The sequence below is a fragment of the Sapajus apella genome, unplaced genomic scaffold, assembly GCF_009761245.1.
Source record: "Sapajus apella isolate SASKATOON/1434 unplaced genomic scaffold, GSC_monkey_1.0 scaffold26, whole genome shotgun sequence".
Lineage (NCBI taxonomy): Eukaryota > Metazoa > Chordata > Mammalia > Primates > Cebidae > Sapajus > Sapajus apella.
The window spans coordinates 25286819-25309003 of NW_022436966.1; the positions used below are offsets into that span (position 1 = coordinate 25286819).

Sequence of the window (22185 nt, forward strand, 5' to 3'; positions counted from 1 at the left end):
TTAGCTGGGTGGTGGTACGTGTCTGTAGTCCCAGCCTGTTGGGATGCTGAGACAGGAAAATTGCTTGAGTCCAAGAGGCCAAGGCTGTAATGGGCCATGATTGGGCCACTGCAGTCCAGCCTGGGTGACAGAATGAGGCCCTGTCTCAAAAAAAAAAAAAAGATGGAGACAGATGTTCATACATCAGACCACCCTCTGACATCCTTTTTACTACCCTACTTGGTATTTCATGCCCTATGCTGAGCTGTTCCTCTTCATAGACACCCTCATTGCCAAGCTGCCTTCACCTTATATGGTCTCTAACCACGTAGTACCAGTTCCCTTCCCAGTCCTCTCAGCAAGTAGACATACTCTTTACCTTTTTTTAAAAAAGTCTAGGCCGGGCGCGGTGGCTCACGCCTGTAATCCCAGCACTTTGGGAGGCCGAGGCGGGTGGATCACGAAGTCAAGAGATCGAGACCATCCTGGTCAACATGGTGAAACCCCGTCTCTACTAAAACTAAAAAAAAATTAGCTGGGCATGGTGGCACGTGCCTGTAATCCCAGCTACTCAGGAGGCTGAGGCAGGAGAATTGCCTGAACCCAGGAGGCGGAGGTTGCGGTGAGCCGAGATCGCGCCATTGCACTCCAGCCTGGGTAAAAAGAATGAAACTCTGTCTCCAAAAAAAAAAAAAAAAAAAGTCTTCCGTGTTTTATAGAAATTTAACATTTCTTTCATATGGTTATCTAGTTGGTGGGAATTTCATATAAAAGTTGGATTCGCCCCCTCCCAAATTTGAAGCTTTAAGAAAGTTTTCTGTATCCATAGAACTTTTTTTTTTAAGGGTATCATTTTTCTTATTCTCTTTATAACAGATGATGATGTGCCTGCAGATATGGTTGCAGAAGAATCAGGTCCTGGTGCACAAAATAGTCCATACCAACTTCGTAGAAAAACTCTTTTGCCAAAAAGAACAGCGTGTCCCACAAAGAACAGTATGGAGGTAATTAAATTTAATTGCTTTTCTTTTGTAGTGAAAGAATTATCAGGAAACAAAAAAAGGAATGTCATCCTTTTTTATAAGGAATGATTATGGATGATAAAAGTATTTGCTTTACACTAGTTTCTGTTTTGTTTTTGAAGGGCGCCTCAACTTCAACTACAGAAAACTTTGGTCATCGTGCAAAACGTGCGAGAGTGTCTGGAAAATCACAAGATCTATCAGGTATTTCCTATGGGAAAGTAAGAAATAGGGTAAAATAATTAAAAAAAAATTGCTTGAAACAAAAAAATCAAAATTTAAATGTATTTGAGTATTACCTTTGGAATTCAGAAACTGATTATTGCAGAATAAACTTTAGAACACTGACCTCTCCCTCTGACTTTTATTGTTGTATAAAAATGCTTGTTATGGATTTATTTTAGCCATTTCTGAGATGGCACATAATACCTAAAAGAAGGAATACTTTTGTTAGTTCAGGATAAATTGAGATAGATATGTGTTATCTATGAAACCCAAGTGCTTATAAAATGACCATTATCCAAAAAAAAAAAAAAAAGCTATTCATTAAACTGAAAACTGTGTTCTTTAAATAATGAGAAAGTTATTGCTTAAATGATAGTTTATATGTTAATCTCTTTATAGCAGCACCTGCTGAACAGTATCTTCAGGAAAAACTGCCAGATGAAGTGGTTCTAAAAATCTTCTCTTACTTGCTGGAACAGGATCTTTGTAGAGCAGCTTGTGTATGTAAACGCTTCAGTGAACTTGCTAATGATCCAATTTTGTGGTAAGTGAAAAACCTATTCCTTATTAACTTGAGATATATTATTTGTTGCCCAAAATGGTAAACATGGTAGGACAGTTGGAGTTGTGAGTTGGTAGTTACAATTAGTTGGAACAAAATTAAAATGCTTATCAATTCCAAGATATTTGTTTATCACAAATGAGGACTGTCAGTCCAGGTGGTATTTATAAATCAGTAAATGAAGTATTTTCTCTGCTATTTATCAGCTAATAGCAACTGAGTGATTATAGGAAATGTTTTTCTTTTAATAGCTTTTTAGAAACAGAACTTAGTTTAATTTAAAATAGCTAATAAATTAAATCTCATAGGTTAGAATGTAAGTTTTGTACATCACCTTTGGAAAACAGTTGTATTCATGAATCTTTAAGTAATTCATGCCCTTTGACCCAGTAATTCTACTTCTGGAAAAATTTCTTTGCCTTATTTACAGTGTTTTTTGTAACAGCATAGTTAATAATGAGGAAAAAGTATAAAGAGATTTTCGTTTGTTTTTCGAGAGACAGGGTCTTGCTCTGTTGCCCAGGCTGGAGTGCAGTGGTGCGATCACAGCTCACTGCAGCTTCAATCTCCTGGGCTCAGGCCATTTTCCCACCTCAGCCTCCTGAGTAGCTGGGACCATAGGCATGTGCCACCATGCCCAGCTAATTTTTTTTTTTTTTTTTTTGTAGACACAGAGTCTCTCACTCTGTTACTCAGTCTGATCTTGAACTCTTGGGGTCAAGTGATCCTTCTGCCTCAGCTGCCCAAAGTGCTGGAATTATAGGCATGAGCCACCACTCCCAGCCCAAGTTTTTAATAATGTGAAAAAATGCTATGTTATAAAAAGTAAAAAGAGGCCGGGTGTAGTGGCTCCTGCCCGTGGTCCCAGCTACTCCGGAGGCTGAGGCAGGAGGATCGTTTGAGCCCAGGAAGTTGAGGCTGCAGTGAGCTATGATTGTGCCATGAACTCTAACTTGGGCAGGGAGACCCTGTTGTTTTTTGTTTGTTTGGTTTTGGGGGGAAAAAAACAATTTAGCATGCTATATAATCACAACTATAATCTGTAGATAAAATGAGTGGAAGGAAATATGGCAAACTGTTAATAGTTAACATATTGAAACTACAGGTTTTTTTCTTTACACTTTTTTGTTTTGCAAGAGTTATATGTATTACTTTTACAATGCACAAAATAAGGTATTTTATATATATATATATATATGTATATACGTATGTATATATATATACATACGTGTATACATATATTTTAAAGATGGAGTTTCGGGCCAGGTGCTGTGGCTCACGCCTATAATGCCAGCACTTTGGGAGGCCAAGGCGGGCAGATCACTTGAGGTCAGGAGTTCGAGACAAGCCTGATCAACATGGAGAAACACCCATCTCTACTAAAAATGCAAAAATTAGCTGGGTGTGGTAGCGCATGCCTGTAATCTCAGCTACTCCAGAGGCTGAGGCAGGAGAATTGCTTGAACTTGGGAGGCGGAGGTTGTGGTGAGCCGAGATAGTGCCATTGCACTCCAGCCTGGGCAACAAGAACAAAATTCTGTCTCAATAAATAAATAAAATTAAAAGATGGAATTTTGCTCGTGTTGCCCAGGCTGGAGTAGAGTGGCGCCATCTCTGCTCACCGAAACTTCGGCCTCCCGGGTTCAAGCAGTTCCCCTGCCTCAGCTTTCCGAGTAGCTGGGATTACAGGCGCCTGCCACCATGCCCTGCTAATTTTTGTATTTTTAGTAGAGACAGGGTTTCACCATGTTGGCCAGGCTGCTCTTGAACTCCTGACCTCACGTGATTTGCCTCCCAAAGTGCTGGGATTACAGGTGTGAGCCACCATGCCCTGCCTGCACTTTATGTTTAAGAAAAAAAATTACAAAGGAGAAACGAGAAAGAAGAGCAGCAGAAGATAATAGCATTGTTCAAATGATAACAGTTAACCATTACTCCACTTTGGAGATTTGATGGTTCTTGATAGGAATGTAAATGGACTAAAGATATAGGACAGATTAAATTCAAAGTATTTTATTGAAAATTATCTTTTTAGACTAGGCGAAGTGGCTCATGTCTATAATCCCGGCACTTTGGGAGGCCTGAAGTGGGCAGATTACTTGAGCCCAGGAGTTTGAGACCAGCTTGGGCAACATACTGGGACCTCATTTCTACAAAAAATCAAAAAATGAGGCGAGAGGATCGCTTGAACCTGGGAGGTCAAGGCTGCAATGAGCCATGATCACGCCACTGCACTCCAGTGTGGGCAACGGGAGTGAGACCCTATCTCAAAAAGAAAAAATTATCTTTTTAAATAATAATCATGACCTTTTTACAGTAAGGATAGCTTTTTTTTTTCCCCCTTCTTCAGTAAACAGTTTATAAGGAGATTAAAACTTTTTATTCTTCTGGGTGGACTAATTTTCATACATGGTTACATTGTGAAAATTTTCACATGAAAACTAATTTTCCGCCAGGCATGGTGCCTCACACCTTAATTCCGGCACTTTGGGAGGCTGAGGTGGGTAGGTTGCTTGAGCTCCAGAGTTCAAGACCAGCCTGGGTAACATGTGCCTTAGTCCGAGCTACTGGGGAGGCTGGGGTAGGAGGATCACTTGAGCCTGGGAGGCAGAGGTTGTAGTGAGCTGAGATCATGCCACTGCACTATAGCCTGAGTAATAGAACTAGACTATGTCTTTAAAAAAAACAAAACAAAACAAAACCGAATTTCCATATGCAGCTACACTGAAAATTTTAAACGAGAAAAATACATTTTCACATTTTAAATTCTCTGTTTTTAGCCGGGCATGGTGATGTCAGCATGCCTGTAATACCAACTACTGAGGTGGCTGAGGCTGGAGAATTGCTTGAACCTGGGAGAGGGAAGTTGCAGTGACCTGAGATTGTACCACTGCACTCCAGCCTGGGCAACAGAGTGAGACTCATCTCAAAAAAAAAAAAAAAATCCTGTGTTTTAATATTCATTTTTGTCTACTCTTAAATTTTTGAGGCCTCAAAAAATTGTTACAGTTGTTCAGAACTCTAAAGGACATTTTATCAAAAAAATTTTAATTCCTTTCTCCGTTCAGGAAACGATTATACATGGAAGTATTTGAATATACTCGCCCTATGATGCATCCTGAACCTGGTAAATTCTACCAGATTAATCCAGAAGAGTATGAACACCCAAATCCCTGGAAAGAGAGTTTCCAGCAGTTGGTATGAAATATAAATAGAACATATTGGTTTATATTATACATTTGTAAATAACTTTCTTTTAAAAAAATAAGTTTAGGCTGGGCCTGGTGGCTCACGCCTGTAATCCCAGCACTTTGGGAGGCCAAGGTAGGCAGATAACCTGAAGTCAGGGGTTCGAGACCAGCCTGGCCAACATGACAAAACCCCATCTCTACTAAAAATACAAAAATTAGCTGGACATGGTGGTGTGTGCCTGTAGTTCCGCTACTTGGAAGACTAAGGCAGGAGAATCGCTTGAACCCAGGAGGTGGAGGTTGCAGAGAGTCGAGATTGCACCACTGCAATCCAGCCTGGGCGACTCCAGCTCAGGAAAAAAAAAAAAAAGTTTAAACTCGAATAGGTTTTAAAGGTAAACCAATGAACATTTATCAACCAACAGAATATTCAGCAATTCTTTTCACTACTGACCATTAATAAGTTAGTGGCAGTAAGCATTAGTAGCCTGAGAGCAGTTGTGATTTCAGTGGGTCTATTTGAACTTGTATTTAAATTATTAGCGTTCAGTAGTTGTTTTAAAGTTTCACATTTAGCTTAATTTGTGTATGGTCCTTCATGAGTGATTCTCAGCTGGAGATGATTTTGCTTTCTGGAGGACATTTGGCAATGTCTGGAGACATTTTTTGATTTTCACAATGGGAGGAAAAGGTGCTGCTGCTATTTGGCTGGGTAGAGGCCAGGGATACCTCTAAACATCCTACAATGCACAGGACAGCCCCCATAGCAAAGAATTATCTGACCTAAAATATCACTAAAGCTGAGCTTGAGAACGCCTGCTCTTTGTTTCTAGATATTAATGGATCATAACTTGTTTTAGATTTTACATTGTACTCTATGACAGAAAATTATTTGGAATTGTTGGGGATTATTTTTTATTTTTAATAAAAGTTCATGCAGTTATATATTAATTTAGAATATAAGGCTTATGTTAGTAGTCATTGGTTTTGTTTTGTTTTTGACATTTTAGTATAAAGGTGCACATGTAAAACCAGGATTTGCTGAACATTTCTACAGTAACCCTGCAAGATATAAAGGAAGAGAAAATATGTTGGTATGTTTGATTTGTATTTTTATGACTTAAAATGGTAATCTTTCAGTTCTGTACTGACACTTTTATTTTTTTTCTAGTATTATGATACCATTGAAGATGCCCTTGGTGGGGTACAAGAGGCTCATTTTGATGGACTCATCTTTGTTCATTCTGGAATATATACTGATGAATGGATATATATTGAATCTCCAATCACCATGATTGGTGCAGGTATTTTGAAATTCATTATTAAAATTTTAATATCTTACTCATTTATATGATAAGATTTTTAAAATGCTAGTGACTTAAAATCCAGCTGAACTTTTATAATACCCTGCTGGTAGGCTGGGCGTGGTGGCTCACGCCTGTAATCCCAGCAGTTTTGGAGGCCAAGGCGGGCAGATCACAAGGTCAGGAGTTCGACACCAGCCTGACCAACAAGGTGAAACCCCATCTCTGCTAAAAATACAAAAAATTAGTGGGGCATGGAGCACGCACCTGTAATCCCAGTTACTTGGAAGGCTGAGGCAGGAGAATCGCTTGAATCTGGGAGGTGGAGGTTGCAGTGAGCTGAGATCATGCCACTGCACTACAGCCTGGGTGACAGAGTTCTTATCTCAAAAAAATTTAAAAAATAAAAAATACCCTGCTGGTAAAGTAGGAATGAAGAGATCACCACACATATTTTATGTGAAGGAAATGAAAATATGAGTTCAGAAATTATAGATGTATATAAATTTCTTTCTCCCCCACCCCTTTTTTTTTTTGAGACAGAGTCTAGCTGTGTCACCCAGGATAGAGTACAGTGGTGCAATTTCGGTTCACTGCAACCTCTCCCTCTGGGTTCGACCAGTTCTCATGCCTCAGCCTCTCAAGTAGCTGGGATTATAGGCATGCATACCATGCTTGGCTGATTTTTGTATTTTTAGCAGAGACAGGGTTTTGCCATGTTCGCCAGGCTGGTCTCAACTCCTGGCCTCAAGTGACCTGCCAACCTTGACCTCTCAAAGTGCTAGGATTACAGGCATGAGACACTGTGCTTGGTCATATATGTTTCCTGTTGTCAGTACTTTCTCCATATGCCTTCATTTATTCATTAAACAAATAAAAATAGCTTTTTCATCTTTTATTTGAAAATAAAGATGCGGCCAGGCGCAGTGGTTCACACCTGTAATCCCAGCACTTTGGGAGGCTGAGGTAGGTGGATCACTTGAAGTCAGGAGTTCAAGACCAGCCTGGCCAACATGGTGAAACCCCATCTCTAGTTAAAATACAAAAAATTTAGCTGGTGTGGTGGTGCGCCCCTATAATCCCCTCTACTCTGGAGGTTGAGGCCGGAGAATTGCAAAGAAATTAAAGATGCTGATGTTTTTATTGCTGTGTTTTTAAAGGAACTGAAATAGAATTTTTAGATACTTTTGTACTATTTCAAAGCTATTTATGGTCAACTTTCTAAGAAGTAATGAAATATCTGTCAAACACTGAGTCATTTGAAAATCTGTGCTTTTTTTTTTTTTTAAAAGGATATAGTACACAGAACATTTATTATTTGCCAGTGAATTTGCATTTACAGCCTGTTTTGCTTCCTTCCTCTATCTCCATCATGAAGATGGGGAGGATAGAGTATAGCAAATTTTTGTCTGGTGATTTTATTACGTTCTAAATTGAGGCCACTGTTGGAAATAAATTTAAAGAGGTCTTTTCTCTTGAGCTTTTGTTTCCAGTGCTGCTGCTGCTGCTGGTGTTTTTGTTTCCACAAGAAACCATTTTTTATTTTGCCATTGCATTTGATATTCATGGTATTTATAGTTAAATGTTCTGAGTATTACTGTGCATGAATTTGAATATAGTAAAGGCTGATAATGAAACACAGGTAACTGATACTGAATATTAGTCCTACTACTCAGTACTAATGTTTTTAGTAAGGTCCCCCTCCATAAAGGTACTCATCTGTTGAAATCAAATAAAGGTAACATGCCTTAAAATATCTTCTCCACAGCGCCTGGGAAAGTGGCAGACAAAGTTATAATTGAAAACACTAGAGATTCAACCTTTGTTTTTATGGAAGGCTCCGAAGATGCTTATGTTGGATATATGACAATAAGGGTAAGAAATTTTAAGATTTAAAGTACATATCAAAATCATAAAGGCAGTGGTTTACTTCAAACAAAATTTTTACTTTTCAGTTTAACCCTGATGACAAATCTGCACAACACCACAATGCACACCACTGCTTAGAGATTACAGTAAATTGTAGCCCTATTATTGATCACTGTATCATTCGAAGTACATGTACAGGTTAGTGTTTCCATTATCTTTTACAGTAAAATTCTCACTGTATTGTTGCTGAGTAGGTTTTTAAATAAATAAATAATTTTTCTGGGGGTGGGGAAATAAAAAATAAAATAAAAAATAAAAAATAAAATTTTTGTGCAGTTGGTTCTGCAGTATGTGTTAGTGGTCAAGGAGCATGTCCCACTATCAAGCACTGTAACATCAGCGACTGTGAAAATGTTGGACTGTATATAACAGATCATGCACAGGTATTTTTGAATTTTGTGGGTTTTTTTCTTTTTAAAAATCTTTTAAAAGTTCTACTGATGTTTGTTTCTCATTACGTTTTGTAGGGAATATATGAGGATAATGAAATTTCCAATAATGCGTTAGCTGGGATTTGGGTTAAAAATCATGGAAACCCAATTATTAGACGGAATCATATTCATCATGGACGCGATGTTGGTGTGTTCACGTTTGATCATGGCATGGTAAGAACACTTAATTTTAATAGAAAAGCAGAATTCTGTATCAGTTAAATTTCAAGTATGTTTCAGCATTATTTTCTCTTGACCAAATTACCTGAATTGAAGAGTATAGATTTAAAAGCAATTTCAGCAAATATTTTTAAATCAATATGCAGTATTCATTCTGTAATTTATGCATCAAACATATCCATGTAGAGGTGATAGCGTTCTTAGGCAATATCTGTGATATTTGACGGAAGTAAGGTCTAATGTCTCAAATGTGTGTGTGCATAAAAGTCACCTTTATGTGTCCATATAAGTCACCTAGAAGTTTTCTGTTTTAATGAAAATTCCTGTATCCTCCGATTTAATAAATCAGAATTTCCAAGGATGGGGCCTAGCATATGTATTTTTAATAAGCACTATAAGTGAATCTAACAGTTTGTCTGTAGAGTACACTTTGAGAAATAATGGTTTCATTGTTATTTTGCTTATCATTCAGTTCCACTTGAAAATGTTTAAACTGGCAGGACTTTAATAGGAGATATAATGTTAATAAAATACCAATTTTAAAACCATTATTCAGCAGTTATATTAGGCATCCTTATGGATTATACAGTGTTTAAAATATTACTATATAGTTTTACATGATTTTCTAGAGACATGACTTTTTGAGTTCTGAGATTACTGTTTCAAAGTGATGTTTTAAATGTGTCTATTCAGATTTTTTTTCATTTAATGTCTAATTTTCCTTGAGGTAATTTTCAAATCCTGATATATCATTGGTAAAATTTTCTATTGCAGAGTCAGAGATGGGAGAGGGTGGAAAGAGGGTAGTAACATGGTGGCAAATAGGATTGTGGTGAGGTTTTGTTGGATTCATATATACAGATTTTCAATGACAAATTTGGAAAAGCTTTTATTTTTATTGTTTGTGCCTGGAACCCTAATGCAGAGCTTTTTTTTTTTTTTTTTTTGAGACCGAGTTTTGCTCTTGTTACCCAGGCTAGAGTGCAATGATGCCATCTTGGCTCACTGCAACCTCCACCTCCTAAATTCAAGTGATTCTCCTGCCTTAGCCTCCCAAGTAGCTGGGATTACAGACATGTGCCAGCATGTCTGGCTAATTTTGTATTTTTAGTAGAAACACGGTTTCACCATGTTGGTCAGGCTGGTCTCAAACTCCTGGCCTCAAATGATTCACCTGCCTTGGCCTCCCAAAGTGCTGGGATTACAGATGTGAGCCACCACACCCGGCCCAATGCAGAGCTCCTTTTTTTTTTAAACTAGACCATGGCCAGGTGCAATGGCTCACACTTGTAATCCCAGCACTTTGGGAGGCTGAGGCAGGTGGATTCCTAGAGTTGAGGAATTTAAGACCAGTCTGAGCAACATGGCGAAACTCCGTCTCTAGAAAAAATATAAAAATTAGCTGCGCATGGCGACTCACACCTGTAGTCCCAGCTACCTGGGGGGCTTAGACAGGAGGATCACTTGAGCCCAGGAGGCGGAGGTTGCAGTGAGTCAAGATGTGTGCCATTGCATGGCATTTCAGGCATGAGCCACCAGTTCATCATTTTTGAAAAACCCATGGTGATGGGATGGTCCCTTTTTAAAGTTCACCATAGTAATTTACTCCTCATCACACACATGCTCCTTATACCATTTTTTAAAAATAGATTTAGACTTATAAATATTACAGCATTGTAAAAAATAAGTCTAGGCAATGCTATATATAGATAGATATTTCCATTAAGGATTAATAAGATTTATACATTTTAAGATTTATAAAGTATTTCAACCTATCTCGATCATTTTTATTTTTATATTTTTTTGAGATGGAGTCTTGCTCTATGGCCCAGGCTGGAGTGCAGTAGCTCAATCTCGGCTCACTGCAACATCCACCTCCTGGGGTCAAGTGTTTCTCCTGCCGCAGCCTTCTGAGTAGCTGGGACTACAGGCATCCGCCACCACACCCAGCTAATTTTTAGTAGACACAGGGTTTTACCATGTTGGCCAGGATGATCTGAATCACCTGACCTTGTGATCCACCCACCTTGGCCTCCCAACATGCTAGAATTGCAGGCAATGAGCTACCACGCCCAACCACTTTATTTTTATTTTGCAAAGGTTAAAACATTTGCTTTTCTACAGTTATTGGTTTATATTTACTCTATATTTATTTATCATTAAGTTCTTTTATCATTGTTTCTCCATTCTTGAATTTTAAAATTTTTATTCATTCTTGGTGTAGCTAGGTTTTGTCATCCAGCCATTTTTTTGTTTGTTTTTTTTTTAAAGAAAGGCTTATGGGTATTGTAACCTGAATTCTTGCCATGTGAGAATGCCTATCCATTGCCTTTTAACTTAGCTGAGTTTCTTTTATCTCACAGTTCTGGAGACATTTTTCTATTCTAGCATTGAGTGTGGCTAAGAACTCTGAGATCACCCTGAGTTTTTTTCTTTCTTCTTTGATTGAAAGATTGCTCTTCTACCACAGTATCTGTATTTTGGCTTTTGTTGTTGTTGTTTTGTTTTACTGTTTTTCTGCTCCATATGTTCCTTTCTTTAGAAACTGAGCTATCTTCTCTGTTATTTTTATTGCTATGTTCTGTTCTGTTTAGTGTTGTGTGAGTTCCTCAAATTTGTGTTCCTTACCATTTCTCCATAGTTCTGTCTGTTTTTCTATTGTTATTTTGCCTCCAGTATGGGTCTTGCCTTTAATTTTTATATTTTTTAATGAAACCTTTCTAACATACACCAAAGTAGAGAGAATAGTATAATGACTCTCCAGGTACCCATTGTCTGCCTTCAATAACTATCATTTCAGCTGTCTTTTGTTTGTTTAATATTCAATTCAGTGTTCAGGAAGATAAATTGGTAAAGCTAATGTAAATATATTAAGAGGTGATTTACGGGAGGCTGATGCAGAAGAATCACTTGAACCCAGGAGGCAGAGGTTGCAGTGATCAGGCCACTGCACTCCATCCTGGGCAACAGAGACTCTCTCAAAAATAAATAAATTAATAAATTTAAAAAGAGAGATGATTTAGACAACTGACAGCAAGTTTAGGATACAGTTGTCTCCAGAAAGCTAAGCAAAGGAGAAAAAGTCGTTATTAACTTGGGAAAGTAAAAAGTTGTGCAGCAAAGAATATATAGTCATACTTTATGGTTCAGCTCTGAATAGCACACTGATCTAACCAAAGTCAAGGTATAACTACACTGAAAGGATACAATGTGTGAGTACATATTGTGGGGGATAGAGAGGTAGGAGAGCTAAATTCTCCTATCCCATAATAGAAGTCAGTGCATTATACCTAAAACTGGAAAGTCAAGATTTGGTAATACAGTGTGTTACTTAATAATATAGAGGTGAATCAAAAGAATCAGGTAACAGAATTAAAAGTGGGGGCCTCTAGATAAGGGAAAATGAGGGAGGGGGCTGCTATTTGCCTTAATAAACTTGTGGATCTAGTTGAGTCTCTAACTCTGTAAAATCAAAACCTAAAGAAAACAGAAAGATTATCCCTTGCATTTGAATACTGTTTAATCAATGTATATCAATTTCTTTTTATTGGATCATGATATTCACAGATATCAAATTTTGCTTGCAGCACTGTAAAAGTTTAGCAATCAGATTTGTCAGCCCAGCATGGTGGCTCAACACCTGTAATCCAGCACTTTGAGAGGCCAAGGTGGGAGGATCGCTTGAGGCTGAAAGTTTGAGACCAGCCTGGGCAACAAGATGAAACCCCATCTCTACTAAAAATAGAAAAATTAGCCAGGCTTGGTGGCATTCACCTGTGGTCCCAGCTACTCTGCACATTGAGTGGGGAGGATTACTTAAGTCCAGGAGGTTGAGGCTTTATTGAGTAATTGCACCCTTGTACTCCAACCAGGCAACAAAGTGAAAGCCTGTCTCTTTAAAAAAAAAAAAAAAAAAAAAATCCATCAGATGTCATTCAACTTGTGACAGAGAAAGACTAAAAGTTATACTAATTGTGCTCCCTCCTCATGGGTGAAAACATCTGAAATGGTGAATAATCCTAATCTAATATTAAGGTCTCTTTGTCTAGCCTCTTTTTGTTTTTTTTGATGGTCAGTTTTGCCGTAATAGTGTATATATACACCCAGTGTGTATTCAGTTTTATTCTGTATAAAATCAAAGAAAAAAAGTTTTATGTTTGAAGATGCTATCTTTTGTATATCTTTTGATTTAAAAAAAAAATAAATAAGATTGGCTGGGTGCCGTGGCTCACGCCTGTAATCCCAGCACTTTGGAAGGCTGAGGCAGGCAGATCACAAGGTCAAGAGATCCAGACCATCCCGGCCAACATAGTGAAACCTCATCTCTACTAAAATACAAAAAAAAAATTAGCTGGGCGTGGTGGTGCACGCCTGTAGTCTCAGCTACTTGGGAGGCTGAGGCAGGAGAATTGTTTGAACATGGGAAGCGGAGGCTGCAGTGAGCTGAGATTGCGCCACTGCACTCCAGCCTGGCACCTAGCGACAGAGCGAGATTGTCTCAAAAAAAAAAAAAAAAAAAAAAAAATCATATTATAATCCAAATGTAGAGATGTAATTTATAGATAATTTGTTCTTTATTAATGGAAAATGAAATCTGAAAACTACTTCTGTATGTTATTCTTAGAGGTCTGTTTTCTTGAAGAGTTAAACGTGGTATACTAGAGTATTCAGAATATTCCCTTTTTAACCTATACTAAATTTGTCAAAAAATTCATCAAATCCTGTTTGAGTACTTACTGTGTGTAAAGTTTTACATACATGCTCCAGAAGTTAGAATAGTCCTTTCTCTTTAGGAACTTATGATGAGGTAGAAATTGACATGATAAATACAGAAATAATATAAGGCAATATATCGAAGTAACATGAGAAAAATACTTAGTGCTAAAGAAATTTTAAAGAAGAAAGAGAGTAAGTACATTCAGATTTCTCTTAATATTCAGTCTGCATTGAGTGTTTAGCCTCAGGATATTACAATTATAGTAACTTTCATTATAAAAGTGAAACATGTCCTTATATAGGAAATTTAAGAAATTCAAAGTATGAAGAAAGACCTATTTGTCCATAATTCCACCACTCATAATCATCTCATATTTTTGTTCCGTCCTTCAAATTTCCTTTATTTATTTTTATTTCTTTGTTTTGAGATAGTCTCATTCTGTCACCCAGGCTGGAGTGCAGTGGTGCGATATTGAGTCACTGCAACCTCCACCTCCCAGGTTTGAGCAATTCTTTTGCCGCAGGCTCCCAAATAGCTACAGGCGCATGCCACCATGCTTGGCTAATTTTCATGTTTTTAGTAGAGATGGGTTTCACCATGCTGGCCAGGCTGATCTCAAACTTCTGACCTCATGATCTACCTGCCTCAGCCTTCCAAAGTGCTGGGATTACAGGTGTGAGCCACCGCATCCGGCCAAATTTCCTTTAAACCAAAATTACATATAATGTATACTACTTTAAAACTTGTTCTTTTCATTTAATGTGTATAGGATGAACATAATCTTCAAAAACATTGTATTTAGCCACTTCTCTATTATTGGGTTAAGATGAACTTTTTTTAAAAAAATTATTCTTTTTGTAAGACTCTGATTGTGTTCTTTGGTCAACCTTTATTTAGTTTTGAGACTCTGTTGCCTAAGCTGGAGTGTGATGGTGTGATTAGGGCTCACTGCAGCCTCAATGTCCCAGGCTCAAACAGTCCTCCCACCTCGGCCTCCCTAGTAACTAGGCCTATAGGCATATGCCACCATACCTAGCTAGTTTTGTTTTTAATTTTTCTTGTAGAGACAAGGTCTCACTATGTCACCCAGGCTGGTGTTGAACTCCTGGGTTCAAGCAGTCCTCCCCACTCAGCCTCCCAGAGTGCTGGGAGGCCCAGCCACAACTTTTAGAAGTTGACTTGTTGGGACATTTTTAAGGCAGCCAGGGTTTATATTCTTTAATGGCTTTAACTTTTTATTGAAGGATATATACTTCCAGCTAATGGTATTCGTCTACATTTATTGAATAGATCTTTTGCTATTTTTCCTTCATGCCTTTGAATGTACTTGGACTAATTAGGATAGTCCAAGTTACTATAATTACTTGTTTTACTAAAACATTTAAATCATTAGTCAGGCACGGTGGTGTGCGCCTATCTATAGTCCTAGCTATTCAGGAGGCTGAGTCAGGAGGACTGCTTGAGCCCAGGAGTTTGAGGCTGCAGTGAGCTATGATTGTGCCACTGTACTCCAACCTGGGCAACAGAGTGAGACCCTGTCAAAAAAAAATTAAAACATTTAAATCTTTTTCTTTCCATGATTATTAATTGAAGCTTAGTGTGTATACCTGCTTTTTATTCTTACTTTTTTTTTTTTTTGAGATAGAGTTTTGTTCTTGTCACCCAGGCTGGAGTGCAATGGTGCAGTCTTGGCTCACTGTAACCTCTGCCTCCCAGGTTCAAGCAGTTATCCTGCCTCAGCTTCCCTATAGCTGGGCTTACAGGCATGTACCACCACACCCAGCAGTTTCTGTATTTTTAGTAGAGACAGTTTCGCCATGTTGGCCAGGCTGGTCTCCTCCTGACCTCAGGTGATCCACCTGCCTTGGCCTCCCAAAGTGCTGGGGATTACAGGCATGAGTCACCACGCCCAGCCTTAAATGTTTCTAATATTTAATTTTGAGGTATGCATTGAATGTTTTTTAAATGGCATTTCTTTTTTTGTAAAGTGGCCTTTACCTGCAGATTTAATTTCTGTATTTTTCAGGGTTACTTTGAAAGTTGCAACATACACAGAAATAGGATAGCAGGCTTTGAAGTAAAAGCATATGCTAACCCCACAGTGGTTCGATGTGAAATTCACCATGGGCAGACTGGAGGAATATATGTCCATGAAAAAGGAAGAGGACAATTCATAGAGAATAAAATCTATGCAAACAACTTTGCAGGTGTATGGATTACCTCAAATAGTGACCCAACAATAAGGTATATAATTATGGGTGAAAATTACTTTTTCACTTGAAGGTTTGTCATAAAAGTCAAAATACTGAGCTTTAACCCTTAAAAGTTTTTCTTGGTAGACATTTGACTACTGTAAGATATATTTTACTAGTTTAAGTCTGTGCATCTGAATGAGCCATAGCTATTGTAGATTTAGTTTTCGGTGTTTTTTTTTTTTTTCTATTAGTGATATAAACCATACGTGATACTTTATGAAAAATTGCAAATGCTGTGATTTTTATTTTAAATTCATCAAACTGCATTATAGATGAGTAAATAGGACTGTTACCTTCCCTTGGAGCTTGAAGGACTTTGTCATCTTTTTTCTGATAGAAGCAAATGGAATAACTCAGGAAAACCATCTCAAAGATTCTTGGCCAAAAAGACTAAAATTATCAAAAAGTCAAAACTGCAAGCTGTCACTTTATAAGTCAAAATTGTAGAACCAGAACTATTAAACACCATGAATTATTTTTAATTGTCAAATTTTATTTTCCCCTGACTTTATGAAAGTAGAGTATGGGGTTTCCATCTTGCTAATATTCATCAAATGCTTCTAGATCAGTTAAAAAATTGTTTTGAATGTATTAGCTGTTTTGGGTGGGGATTTTTAAGAATGCTACATACGTTCTCTCAAATAGTAGTTTGACTTTTCCAAAGTCTTAGACCTTAGAAATAACTTAAGAAACTGAGGACTTAGAAGTTAGATAATTTTTTATATGATCATGAGGGGCCTTACAGTTGTATAAAACAAGTAAGTTTTGCTGAATAGATGTCTTCTTTTTTATTATTTCACATAATTATAGGGGAAATTCTATATTTAATGGAAATCAAGGAGGAGTTTACATCTTTGGTGATGGGCGAGGCCTTATTGAAGGAAATGACATTTATGGTAAGCACATGGTTTTGTTCTATAAAACGTATAGATTGGCAAGTCTTCTTGTTATTAGCAAAATGATGGAACATTTTGAAGTTACCCAAGTGGAATCACTGATCTAGCTTCTTTAATTTTTTATTTTTAAGAGACGAGGTCTTACTCTCTTGTGCAAACTGTAGCACAATGGCACAAACATAGCTCACGGCAGGCTCAGACTTCTGGGCTCAAAGTGATCTTCCTGCCTCAGCCTCCCTGGTAGCTAGGACTACAGGCATATGCCACCATGCCCCACTAATTTATTTGTGTAGACCGGGTCTTGCTATGTTGCCCAGGCTGGTCTTGAACTCCTGGCTTCAGGTGATCTTCCTGCCTTGGCGTCCCAAAATGCTGGCATTACAGGTGTGAGTCTCATGCCCTGCCCTTTATTTTTATTTTATTTTATTTATTTATTTTGAGACAGTCTCACTGTGTTGCCTAGGCTGGAGTGCAATGACACATTCTCTGATTGCGGCAACCTCTGCCTTCTAGGTTCAAATGATTCTCGTGCCTCAGCCTCTAGAGTAGCTAGAATTACAAGTGCATGCCACCATACCCAGCTCATTTTTGCATTTTTAGTAGAGACGGGTTTTGCCATGTTGGCCAGGCTGGTCTCGAACTTCTGGCCTCAAGTGATCTGCGTGCTTCAGCTTTAGCCTCCCAAATAGCTGGGATTACAGGTGTAAGCCACCATGCCCAGCCTAAATTCTTAATAAAGATTATTCTGTGATACTTATTCACAGGTACTATGCCCGATATCAGGGATGAAAATACAAATAAGACCTTAGTCCCAAGGAGTATCTGCAGTTTCCATAGTTTTACTCTATTGTTTAATAGTTAATAAATTGTTTCTGTGGCAGTTTAATATACTTTATGCTGATTCAAGAAAGAAAATATTTATTCCTCATTAAAGTTTTAGAAACATTAAATCAGCAATTAGTATATATCTGTGTGCCAGACACCAATATGTGCCTGGGCTTTTGCTTCTAGTAACACTAACCTGGTTAATACTTACATAAAGCTTTACTAAGTGCCTGGCACTCTTCTGAGCATCTTAACCTGAATTAAGTCATATAACATTCACATCAACACTGTGAGGTAGATACCATTAAATATTGATCAGGATACAGAGGCACAAAGATACTTACTGATCAGTATACAGACACAAAGAGGTTAAATTACTTACTCAGGGTCACACAGGAGGTAGAATTCCTGGGATTCGGAATGTGGCAGCTTGGCTTGAGAGTATCCACTATGCTATACTGCCTGCAGCCCTCCGCATCTGTTTACACTTCTAGTTCCCTTAATTTTGTCTTGTAATGGTCACTAAAATTCCAGTGTAAGAATTTTAACCACTATCTAATGTAAAACCCTTACTGTATTCCCTAGGCTTACAAATGTTGACATTGTAACTTTTATTTTTAAATAGGCAATGCATTAGCAGGAATTCAAATTAGGACAAACAGTTGTCCAATTGTTCGGCATAACAAAATTCATGATGGCCAGCATGGTGGGATTTATGTGGTAAGTTAATGTATATAGTTCTATAAACTCATGCATCAAAACCAGGGGGGAGAGAGAGTTTCTCCTTAAGCTTTTAGGTAGGCCATATTCAACTTCTGTAGTATGAATTTATGACTGTCTTTAATAGTTAGACAATAGCATTCTTGTTTTCCCTGCCAGTATCTTATAGTCTGTGTTGAATTCTATAAAATTTAATCAGCAGCTGACTAAATTTAGGCATAAGAGATACAACTTTTTATTAAAGTCTTTATTATTGGCAATATGGGCTAAATGCAACAGCAATTAGTTTGCAGTCTGTTATATTTGTTACACCAGAATTTCACCAGTATGACTAGTGTATGAGTCTCTGAAGTTCTGCCACTTCTTCATTTCAATTTATGTTAAAATACAATTGTCTTTCAAAATTTTGAAACCTTTGTATTAATCGTCTTCGCTCATGCTATCTAAAATTTTGTGACTGATTCAAGTAAGAAAATGTAGGAAATTTCAAAAAGGTCTTTATGTTATGCAAGGTGTGACTTTTAATTTTCCTTTATGGTTCTAGAGATGCACATGTCCTCAATTACCTGGTAAAAGTAAAAATTTTGTGAACATGAAAACATGTCATTTTGTATTGATTTCACCAGTAATAAGTTCACTACTAAATGAGAGGTTGTCAGTTTGTTACCCATCCTAGGGTGAATTCTTCTGCTAAAGAAAATTGAATGCTACTACTACTCTTATGTGATATTAAAAGTATAAAACCACTTAACAGTATAAATTTTTGGAAGCTTAAAACGAGGGTAGAGACTACATAAAAAGAATATTGGGCCAGGCGCGGTGGTTCACGCCTGTAATCCCAGCACTTTGGGAGGCCAAGATAGGAGGATCACAGGTCAGGAGTTCAAGACCAGCCTGGCCAACATGGTGAAACCCTGTCTCTATTAAAAATATAAAATTTAGCCGGGCGTGGTGGCAGGCGCCTGTAATCCCAGCTTCTCGGGAGGCTGAGGCAGAGAATTGCTTGAACCTAGGAGGTGGAGGTGGAGGTTACAGTGAGCCAAGATTGTACCACTGCACTCCAGCCTGGGCAACAGAGCAAGACTCCGTATCAAAAGAAAAAAAATAATGTTGCCATTACCTCATTACTCAGATGAAAAAAGAAAAATGGGAAGTTTTTTCATAACTGTCTATAAAGGGAGTAATAGACTATAAATGCCTTGATTATAGAAGATATATATTATAACCAGTATAACTTTTATTTAGCATGAAAAGGGACAAGGAGTAATAGAAGAGAATGAAGTTTATAGTAATACTCTGGCTGGAGTCTGGGTGACAACTGGCAGCACTCCAGTACTGAGAAGAAACCGGATACACAGTGGCAAGCAGGTAGGATTAGCTTGGACTCTTGGGTGGGAAATACATTGTTTTGTAAATACTTGTCACTTGAAAAAGGTTTTTTTTTTTGTTTTTTTTGTTTTTTAAATTTTAGGTTGGTGTTTATTTCTATGACAATGGACATGGAGTGCTAGAAGACAATGATATCTATAATCATATGTATTCAGGGGTTCAGATAAGGTAAATGTTTTTACATTTGGCTTTGTTTTGGGAGGGAGTTAGGAGTATGTGGTGTGTGTAGAACAGATTTGCTTATTGTCTAATGCTCAATCTTTATCCCTCTGTTGTATATATATTCACATTCTTAAAATAATCTTGACTTAAATTGTCAGAATGTAACTTTCCTTGGTCTAGGTAAAGAGTCACATCACTTTGAGATGTGACTTTCCACTATGAGAGTCCATCAGCTGCCAATATATTCCTTCATCCGTGGAGAGTGGAAGTCTGTATTAAAATCCTTGCGCACTATGCCTGGCATATCATTGGCACTCAGTAAAATGAAGCTTCTGTTCTGTGCTATTTCTGTAAAATTAATAATTTTTTATCTCACCCCTCTTCCCCCTGCCTTTGTTTTTTGTTTTTGAGACAGAGTCTTGCTCTGTCACCCAGGCTGGAGTGCAGAGGCATTATCTTGGCTCACTGCAACCTCCGCCTCCCAGGTTCAAGCAGTTCTTCTGCCTCAGCCTTCTAAGTAGCTGGGATTACAGGCGCAAGCCACCACACCCGGCTAATTTTTGTATTTTTAGTAGAGATGGGTTTCATCATGTTGGCCAGGCTGGTCTCGAACTCCTGACCTCATGATCTGCCCACCTCAGCCTCCCAGAGTTCTGGGGTTTACAGGCATAAGCCACCACGTCCAGCCTTTGATACCACTCCTACAAGTTTTTGGAACTCTATCAGTCCTAATGATCATATACTGGCTTACCTCTGTTTATTACAAATTGAAGGTCCGTGGCAACCCTGTGTTGAGCAGATCTCTCAGTGCCATTTTTTCCAGCAGCATGTGCTCACTGCCTGTCTCTGTGTCTCATTTTTATAATTATTGAGTATTTCAAAGTTTTTCATTATCCTTATATCTGTTATGATGATTCTGATCAGTGATCTTTGATATTGCTATTGTAATTGTTCTGGGACACCGTTAACTACACCTAAGATAGCAAACTTAATCTGTAAATGTCTTGTGTGTTCTGACTGTTCCACCAAGCAGTCATTCCCATCTCTCTCTCCCTCTCCTCAGGCTTCCCTTTTCCCTGAGACACAACAGTATCGAAATTAGGCCAATTAGTAATCCTAAAATGGCCTCCAAGTGTTGAAGTGAAAAGAAGAGTTGCGTATCTCTCACTTTAAATCAAAAGGTAGAAATGATTAAGGTTAGTGAGGAAAGTATGTCAAAAGCCTAAATAGGCCAAAAGCTAGGCCTCTTGTCCAGTTAGCTAAGTTGTGAAAGCAAAGGAAAAGTTCTACAAAGAAATCAAAAACGCTTTTCCAATAAACACACAAATGAAAAGAAAGCAAAGCAAATCAATCTTATTACTTAGTTTCTCAGGGTTCAAAGCAAAATTTTAAAAAATAACAAGAAGGCCAGGCATGGTAGCTCATGCCTGTAATCCCAGCACTTTGGGAGGCTGAGGCGGGTGAATCACTTGTGGTTGGGAGTTCGAGACTAGCATGACCAACATGGAGAAACTCCGTCTCTACTAAAAATAAAGTAGCTGGGTGCAGTGGTGCATACCTGTAATCCCAGCTATTCAGGAGGTGGAGGTTTCAGTGAGCTGAGATCGCTCCACTGCACTCCAGCCTGGGCAACAAGAGCGAAATTCCATCTCAAAAAACAACAACAACAACAAAAATGGCCTTATGCTAATAAGGAGATATGGAAAATGTTTTAATGATCTGGATAGAAGATCAAACCAGCAACAAACATTCCCTTAAGCCAATTTCTAATCCAGAGTAAGGCCCCAACTTTCCTCAGTTCTGTGAAGGCTGAGTGAGGTGAGGAAGCTGCAGAAGAAAAGTGAAGCTAGCAGAGGTGATTTATGAGGTTTAAGGAAAAAAAGCTAAGTGCAAGGTGAAGCTGCAAATGCTAAGATAGAAGCTACAGAAAGTTATCCAGAAGATCTAGCTAAGATAATTGTTGAAGGTGACTACACTAAACAGATTTCAGTGTAGACTCAATAGCTTTATATTGGAAGAAGATACCATCCAGGACGTTCATAGCTAGAAGGGAGAAGTCAATGCCTTACTTCAAAGGACTGGCTGATCTCTTGTTAGGGGTTAGTTCAGCTGATAACTTTAAGTTGCAGGCAGTGCTCATTTACCATTCTGAAAACTCTAGAGTTATGGTGTATCTATTCTGCCTTTGCTCTATAAAGGGAACAGCAAATCATGCATGATAGCACATGAGTTTACAGCACAGTTAACTGAATATTTTAAGTCCACTATTGAGACCTAGTACTTGGAAAAAATTTCTTTCAAACTATTACTGCTCATTTACAATGCACCCAGTAACCCAAGAATTCTGATGCAGATGTACAAGGAGATGAATGTTGTTTTCATGCCTGACAATAGAACA

The 22185-nt window shown here is 38.1% G+C and overlaps 1 protein-coding gene across 3 annotated transcripts in view; it reads left to right on the forward strand.

Moving 5' to 3' along the window:
* FBXO11 (F-box protein 11) overlaps window positions 1–22185 on the forward strand; it is a 97473-nt gene that overhangs the window by 65817 nt on the left and 9471 nt on the right. For 2 of the 3 annotated variants that reach the window (XM_032292180.1, XM_032292182.1), the window contains exons 2-16: window positions 856–983; window positions 1124–1205; window positions 1626–1770; window positions 4857–4986; window positions 5990–6073; window positions 6151–6283; window positions 8052–8158; window positions 8239–8350; window positions 8489–8595; window positions 8680–8817; window positions 15567–15784; window positions 16606–16691; window positions 18142–18236; window positions 19482–19604; window positions 19708–19793. In XM_032292180.1, the coding sequence (XP_032148071.1) occupies window positions 856–983; window positions 1124–1205; window positions 1626–1770; window positions 4857–4986; window positions 5990–6073; window positions 6151–6283; window positions 8052–8158; window positions 8239–8350; window positions 8489–8595; window positions 8680–8817; window positions 15567–15784; window positions 16606–16691; window positions 18142–18236; window positions 19482–19604; window positions 19708–19793 (1774 nt within the window). The remainder of the gene's footprint in view (window positions 1–855; window positions 984–1123; window positions 1206–1625; window positions 1771–4856; window positions 4987–5989; window positions 6074–6150; window positions 6284–8051; window positions 8159–8238; window positions 8351–8488; window positions 8596–8679; window positions 8818–15566; window positions 15785–16605; window positions 16692–18141; window positions 18237–19481; window positions 19605–19707; window positions 19794–22185) is intronic. The other variant, XM_032292181.1, reaches the window with a different exon arrangement.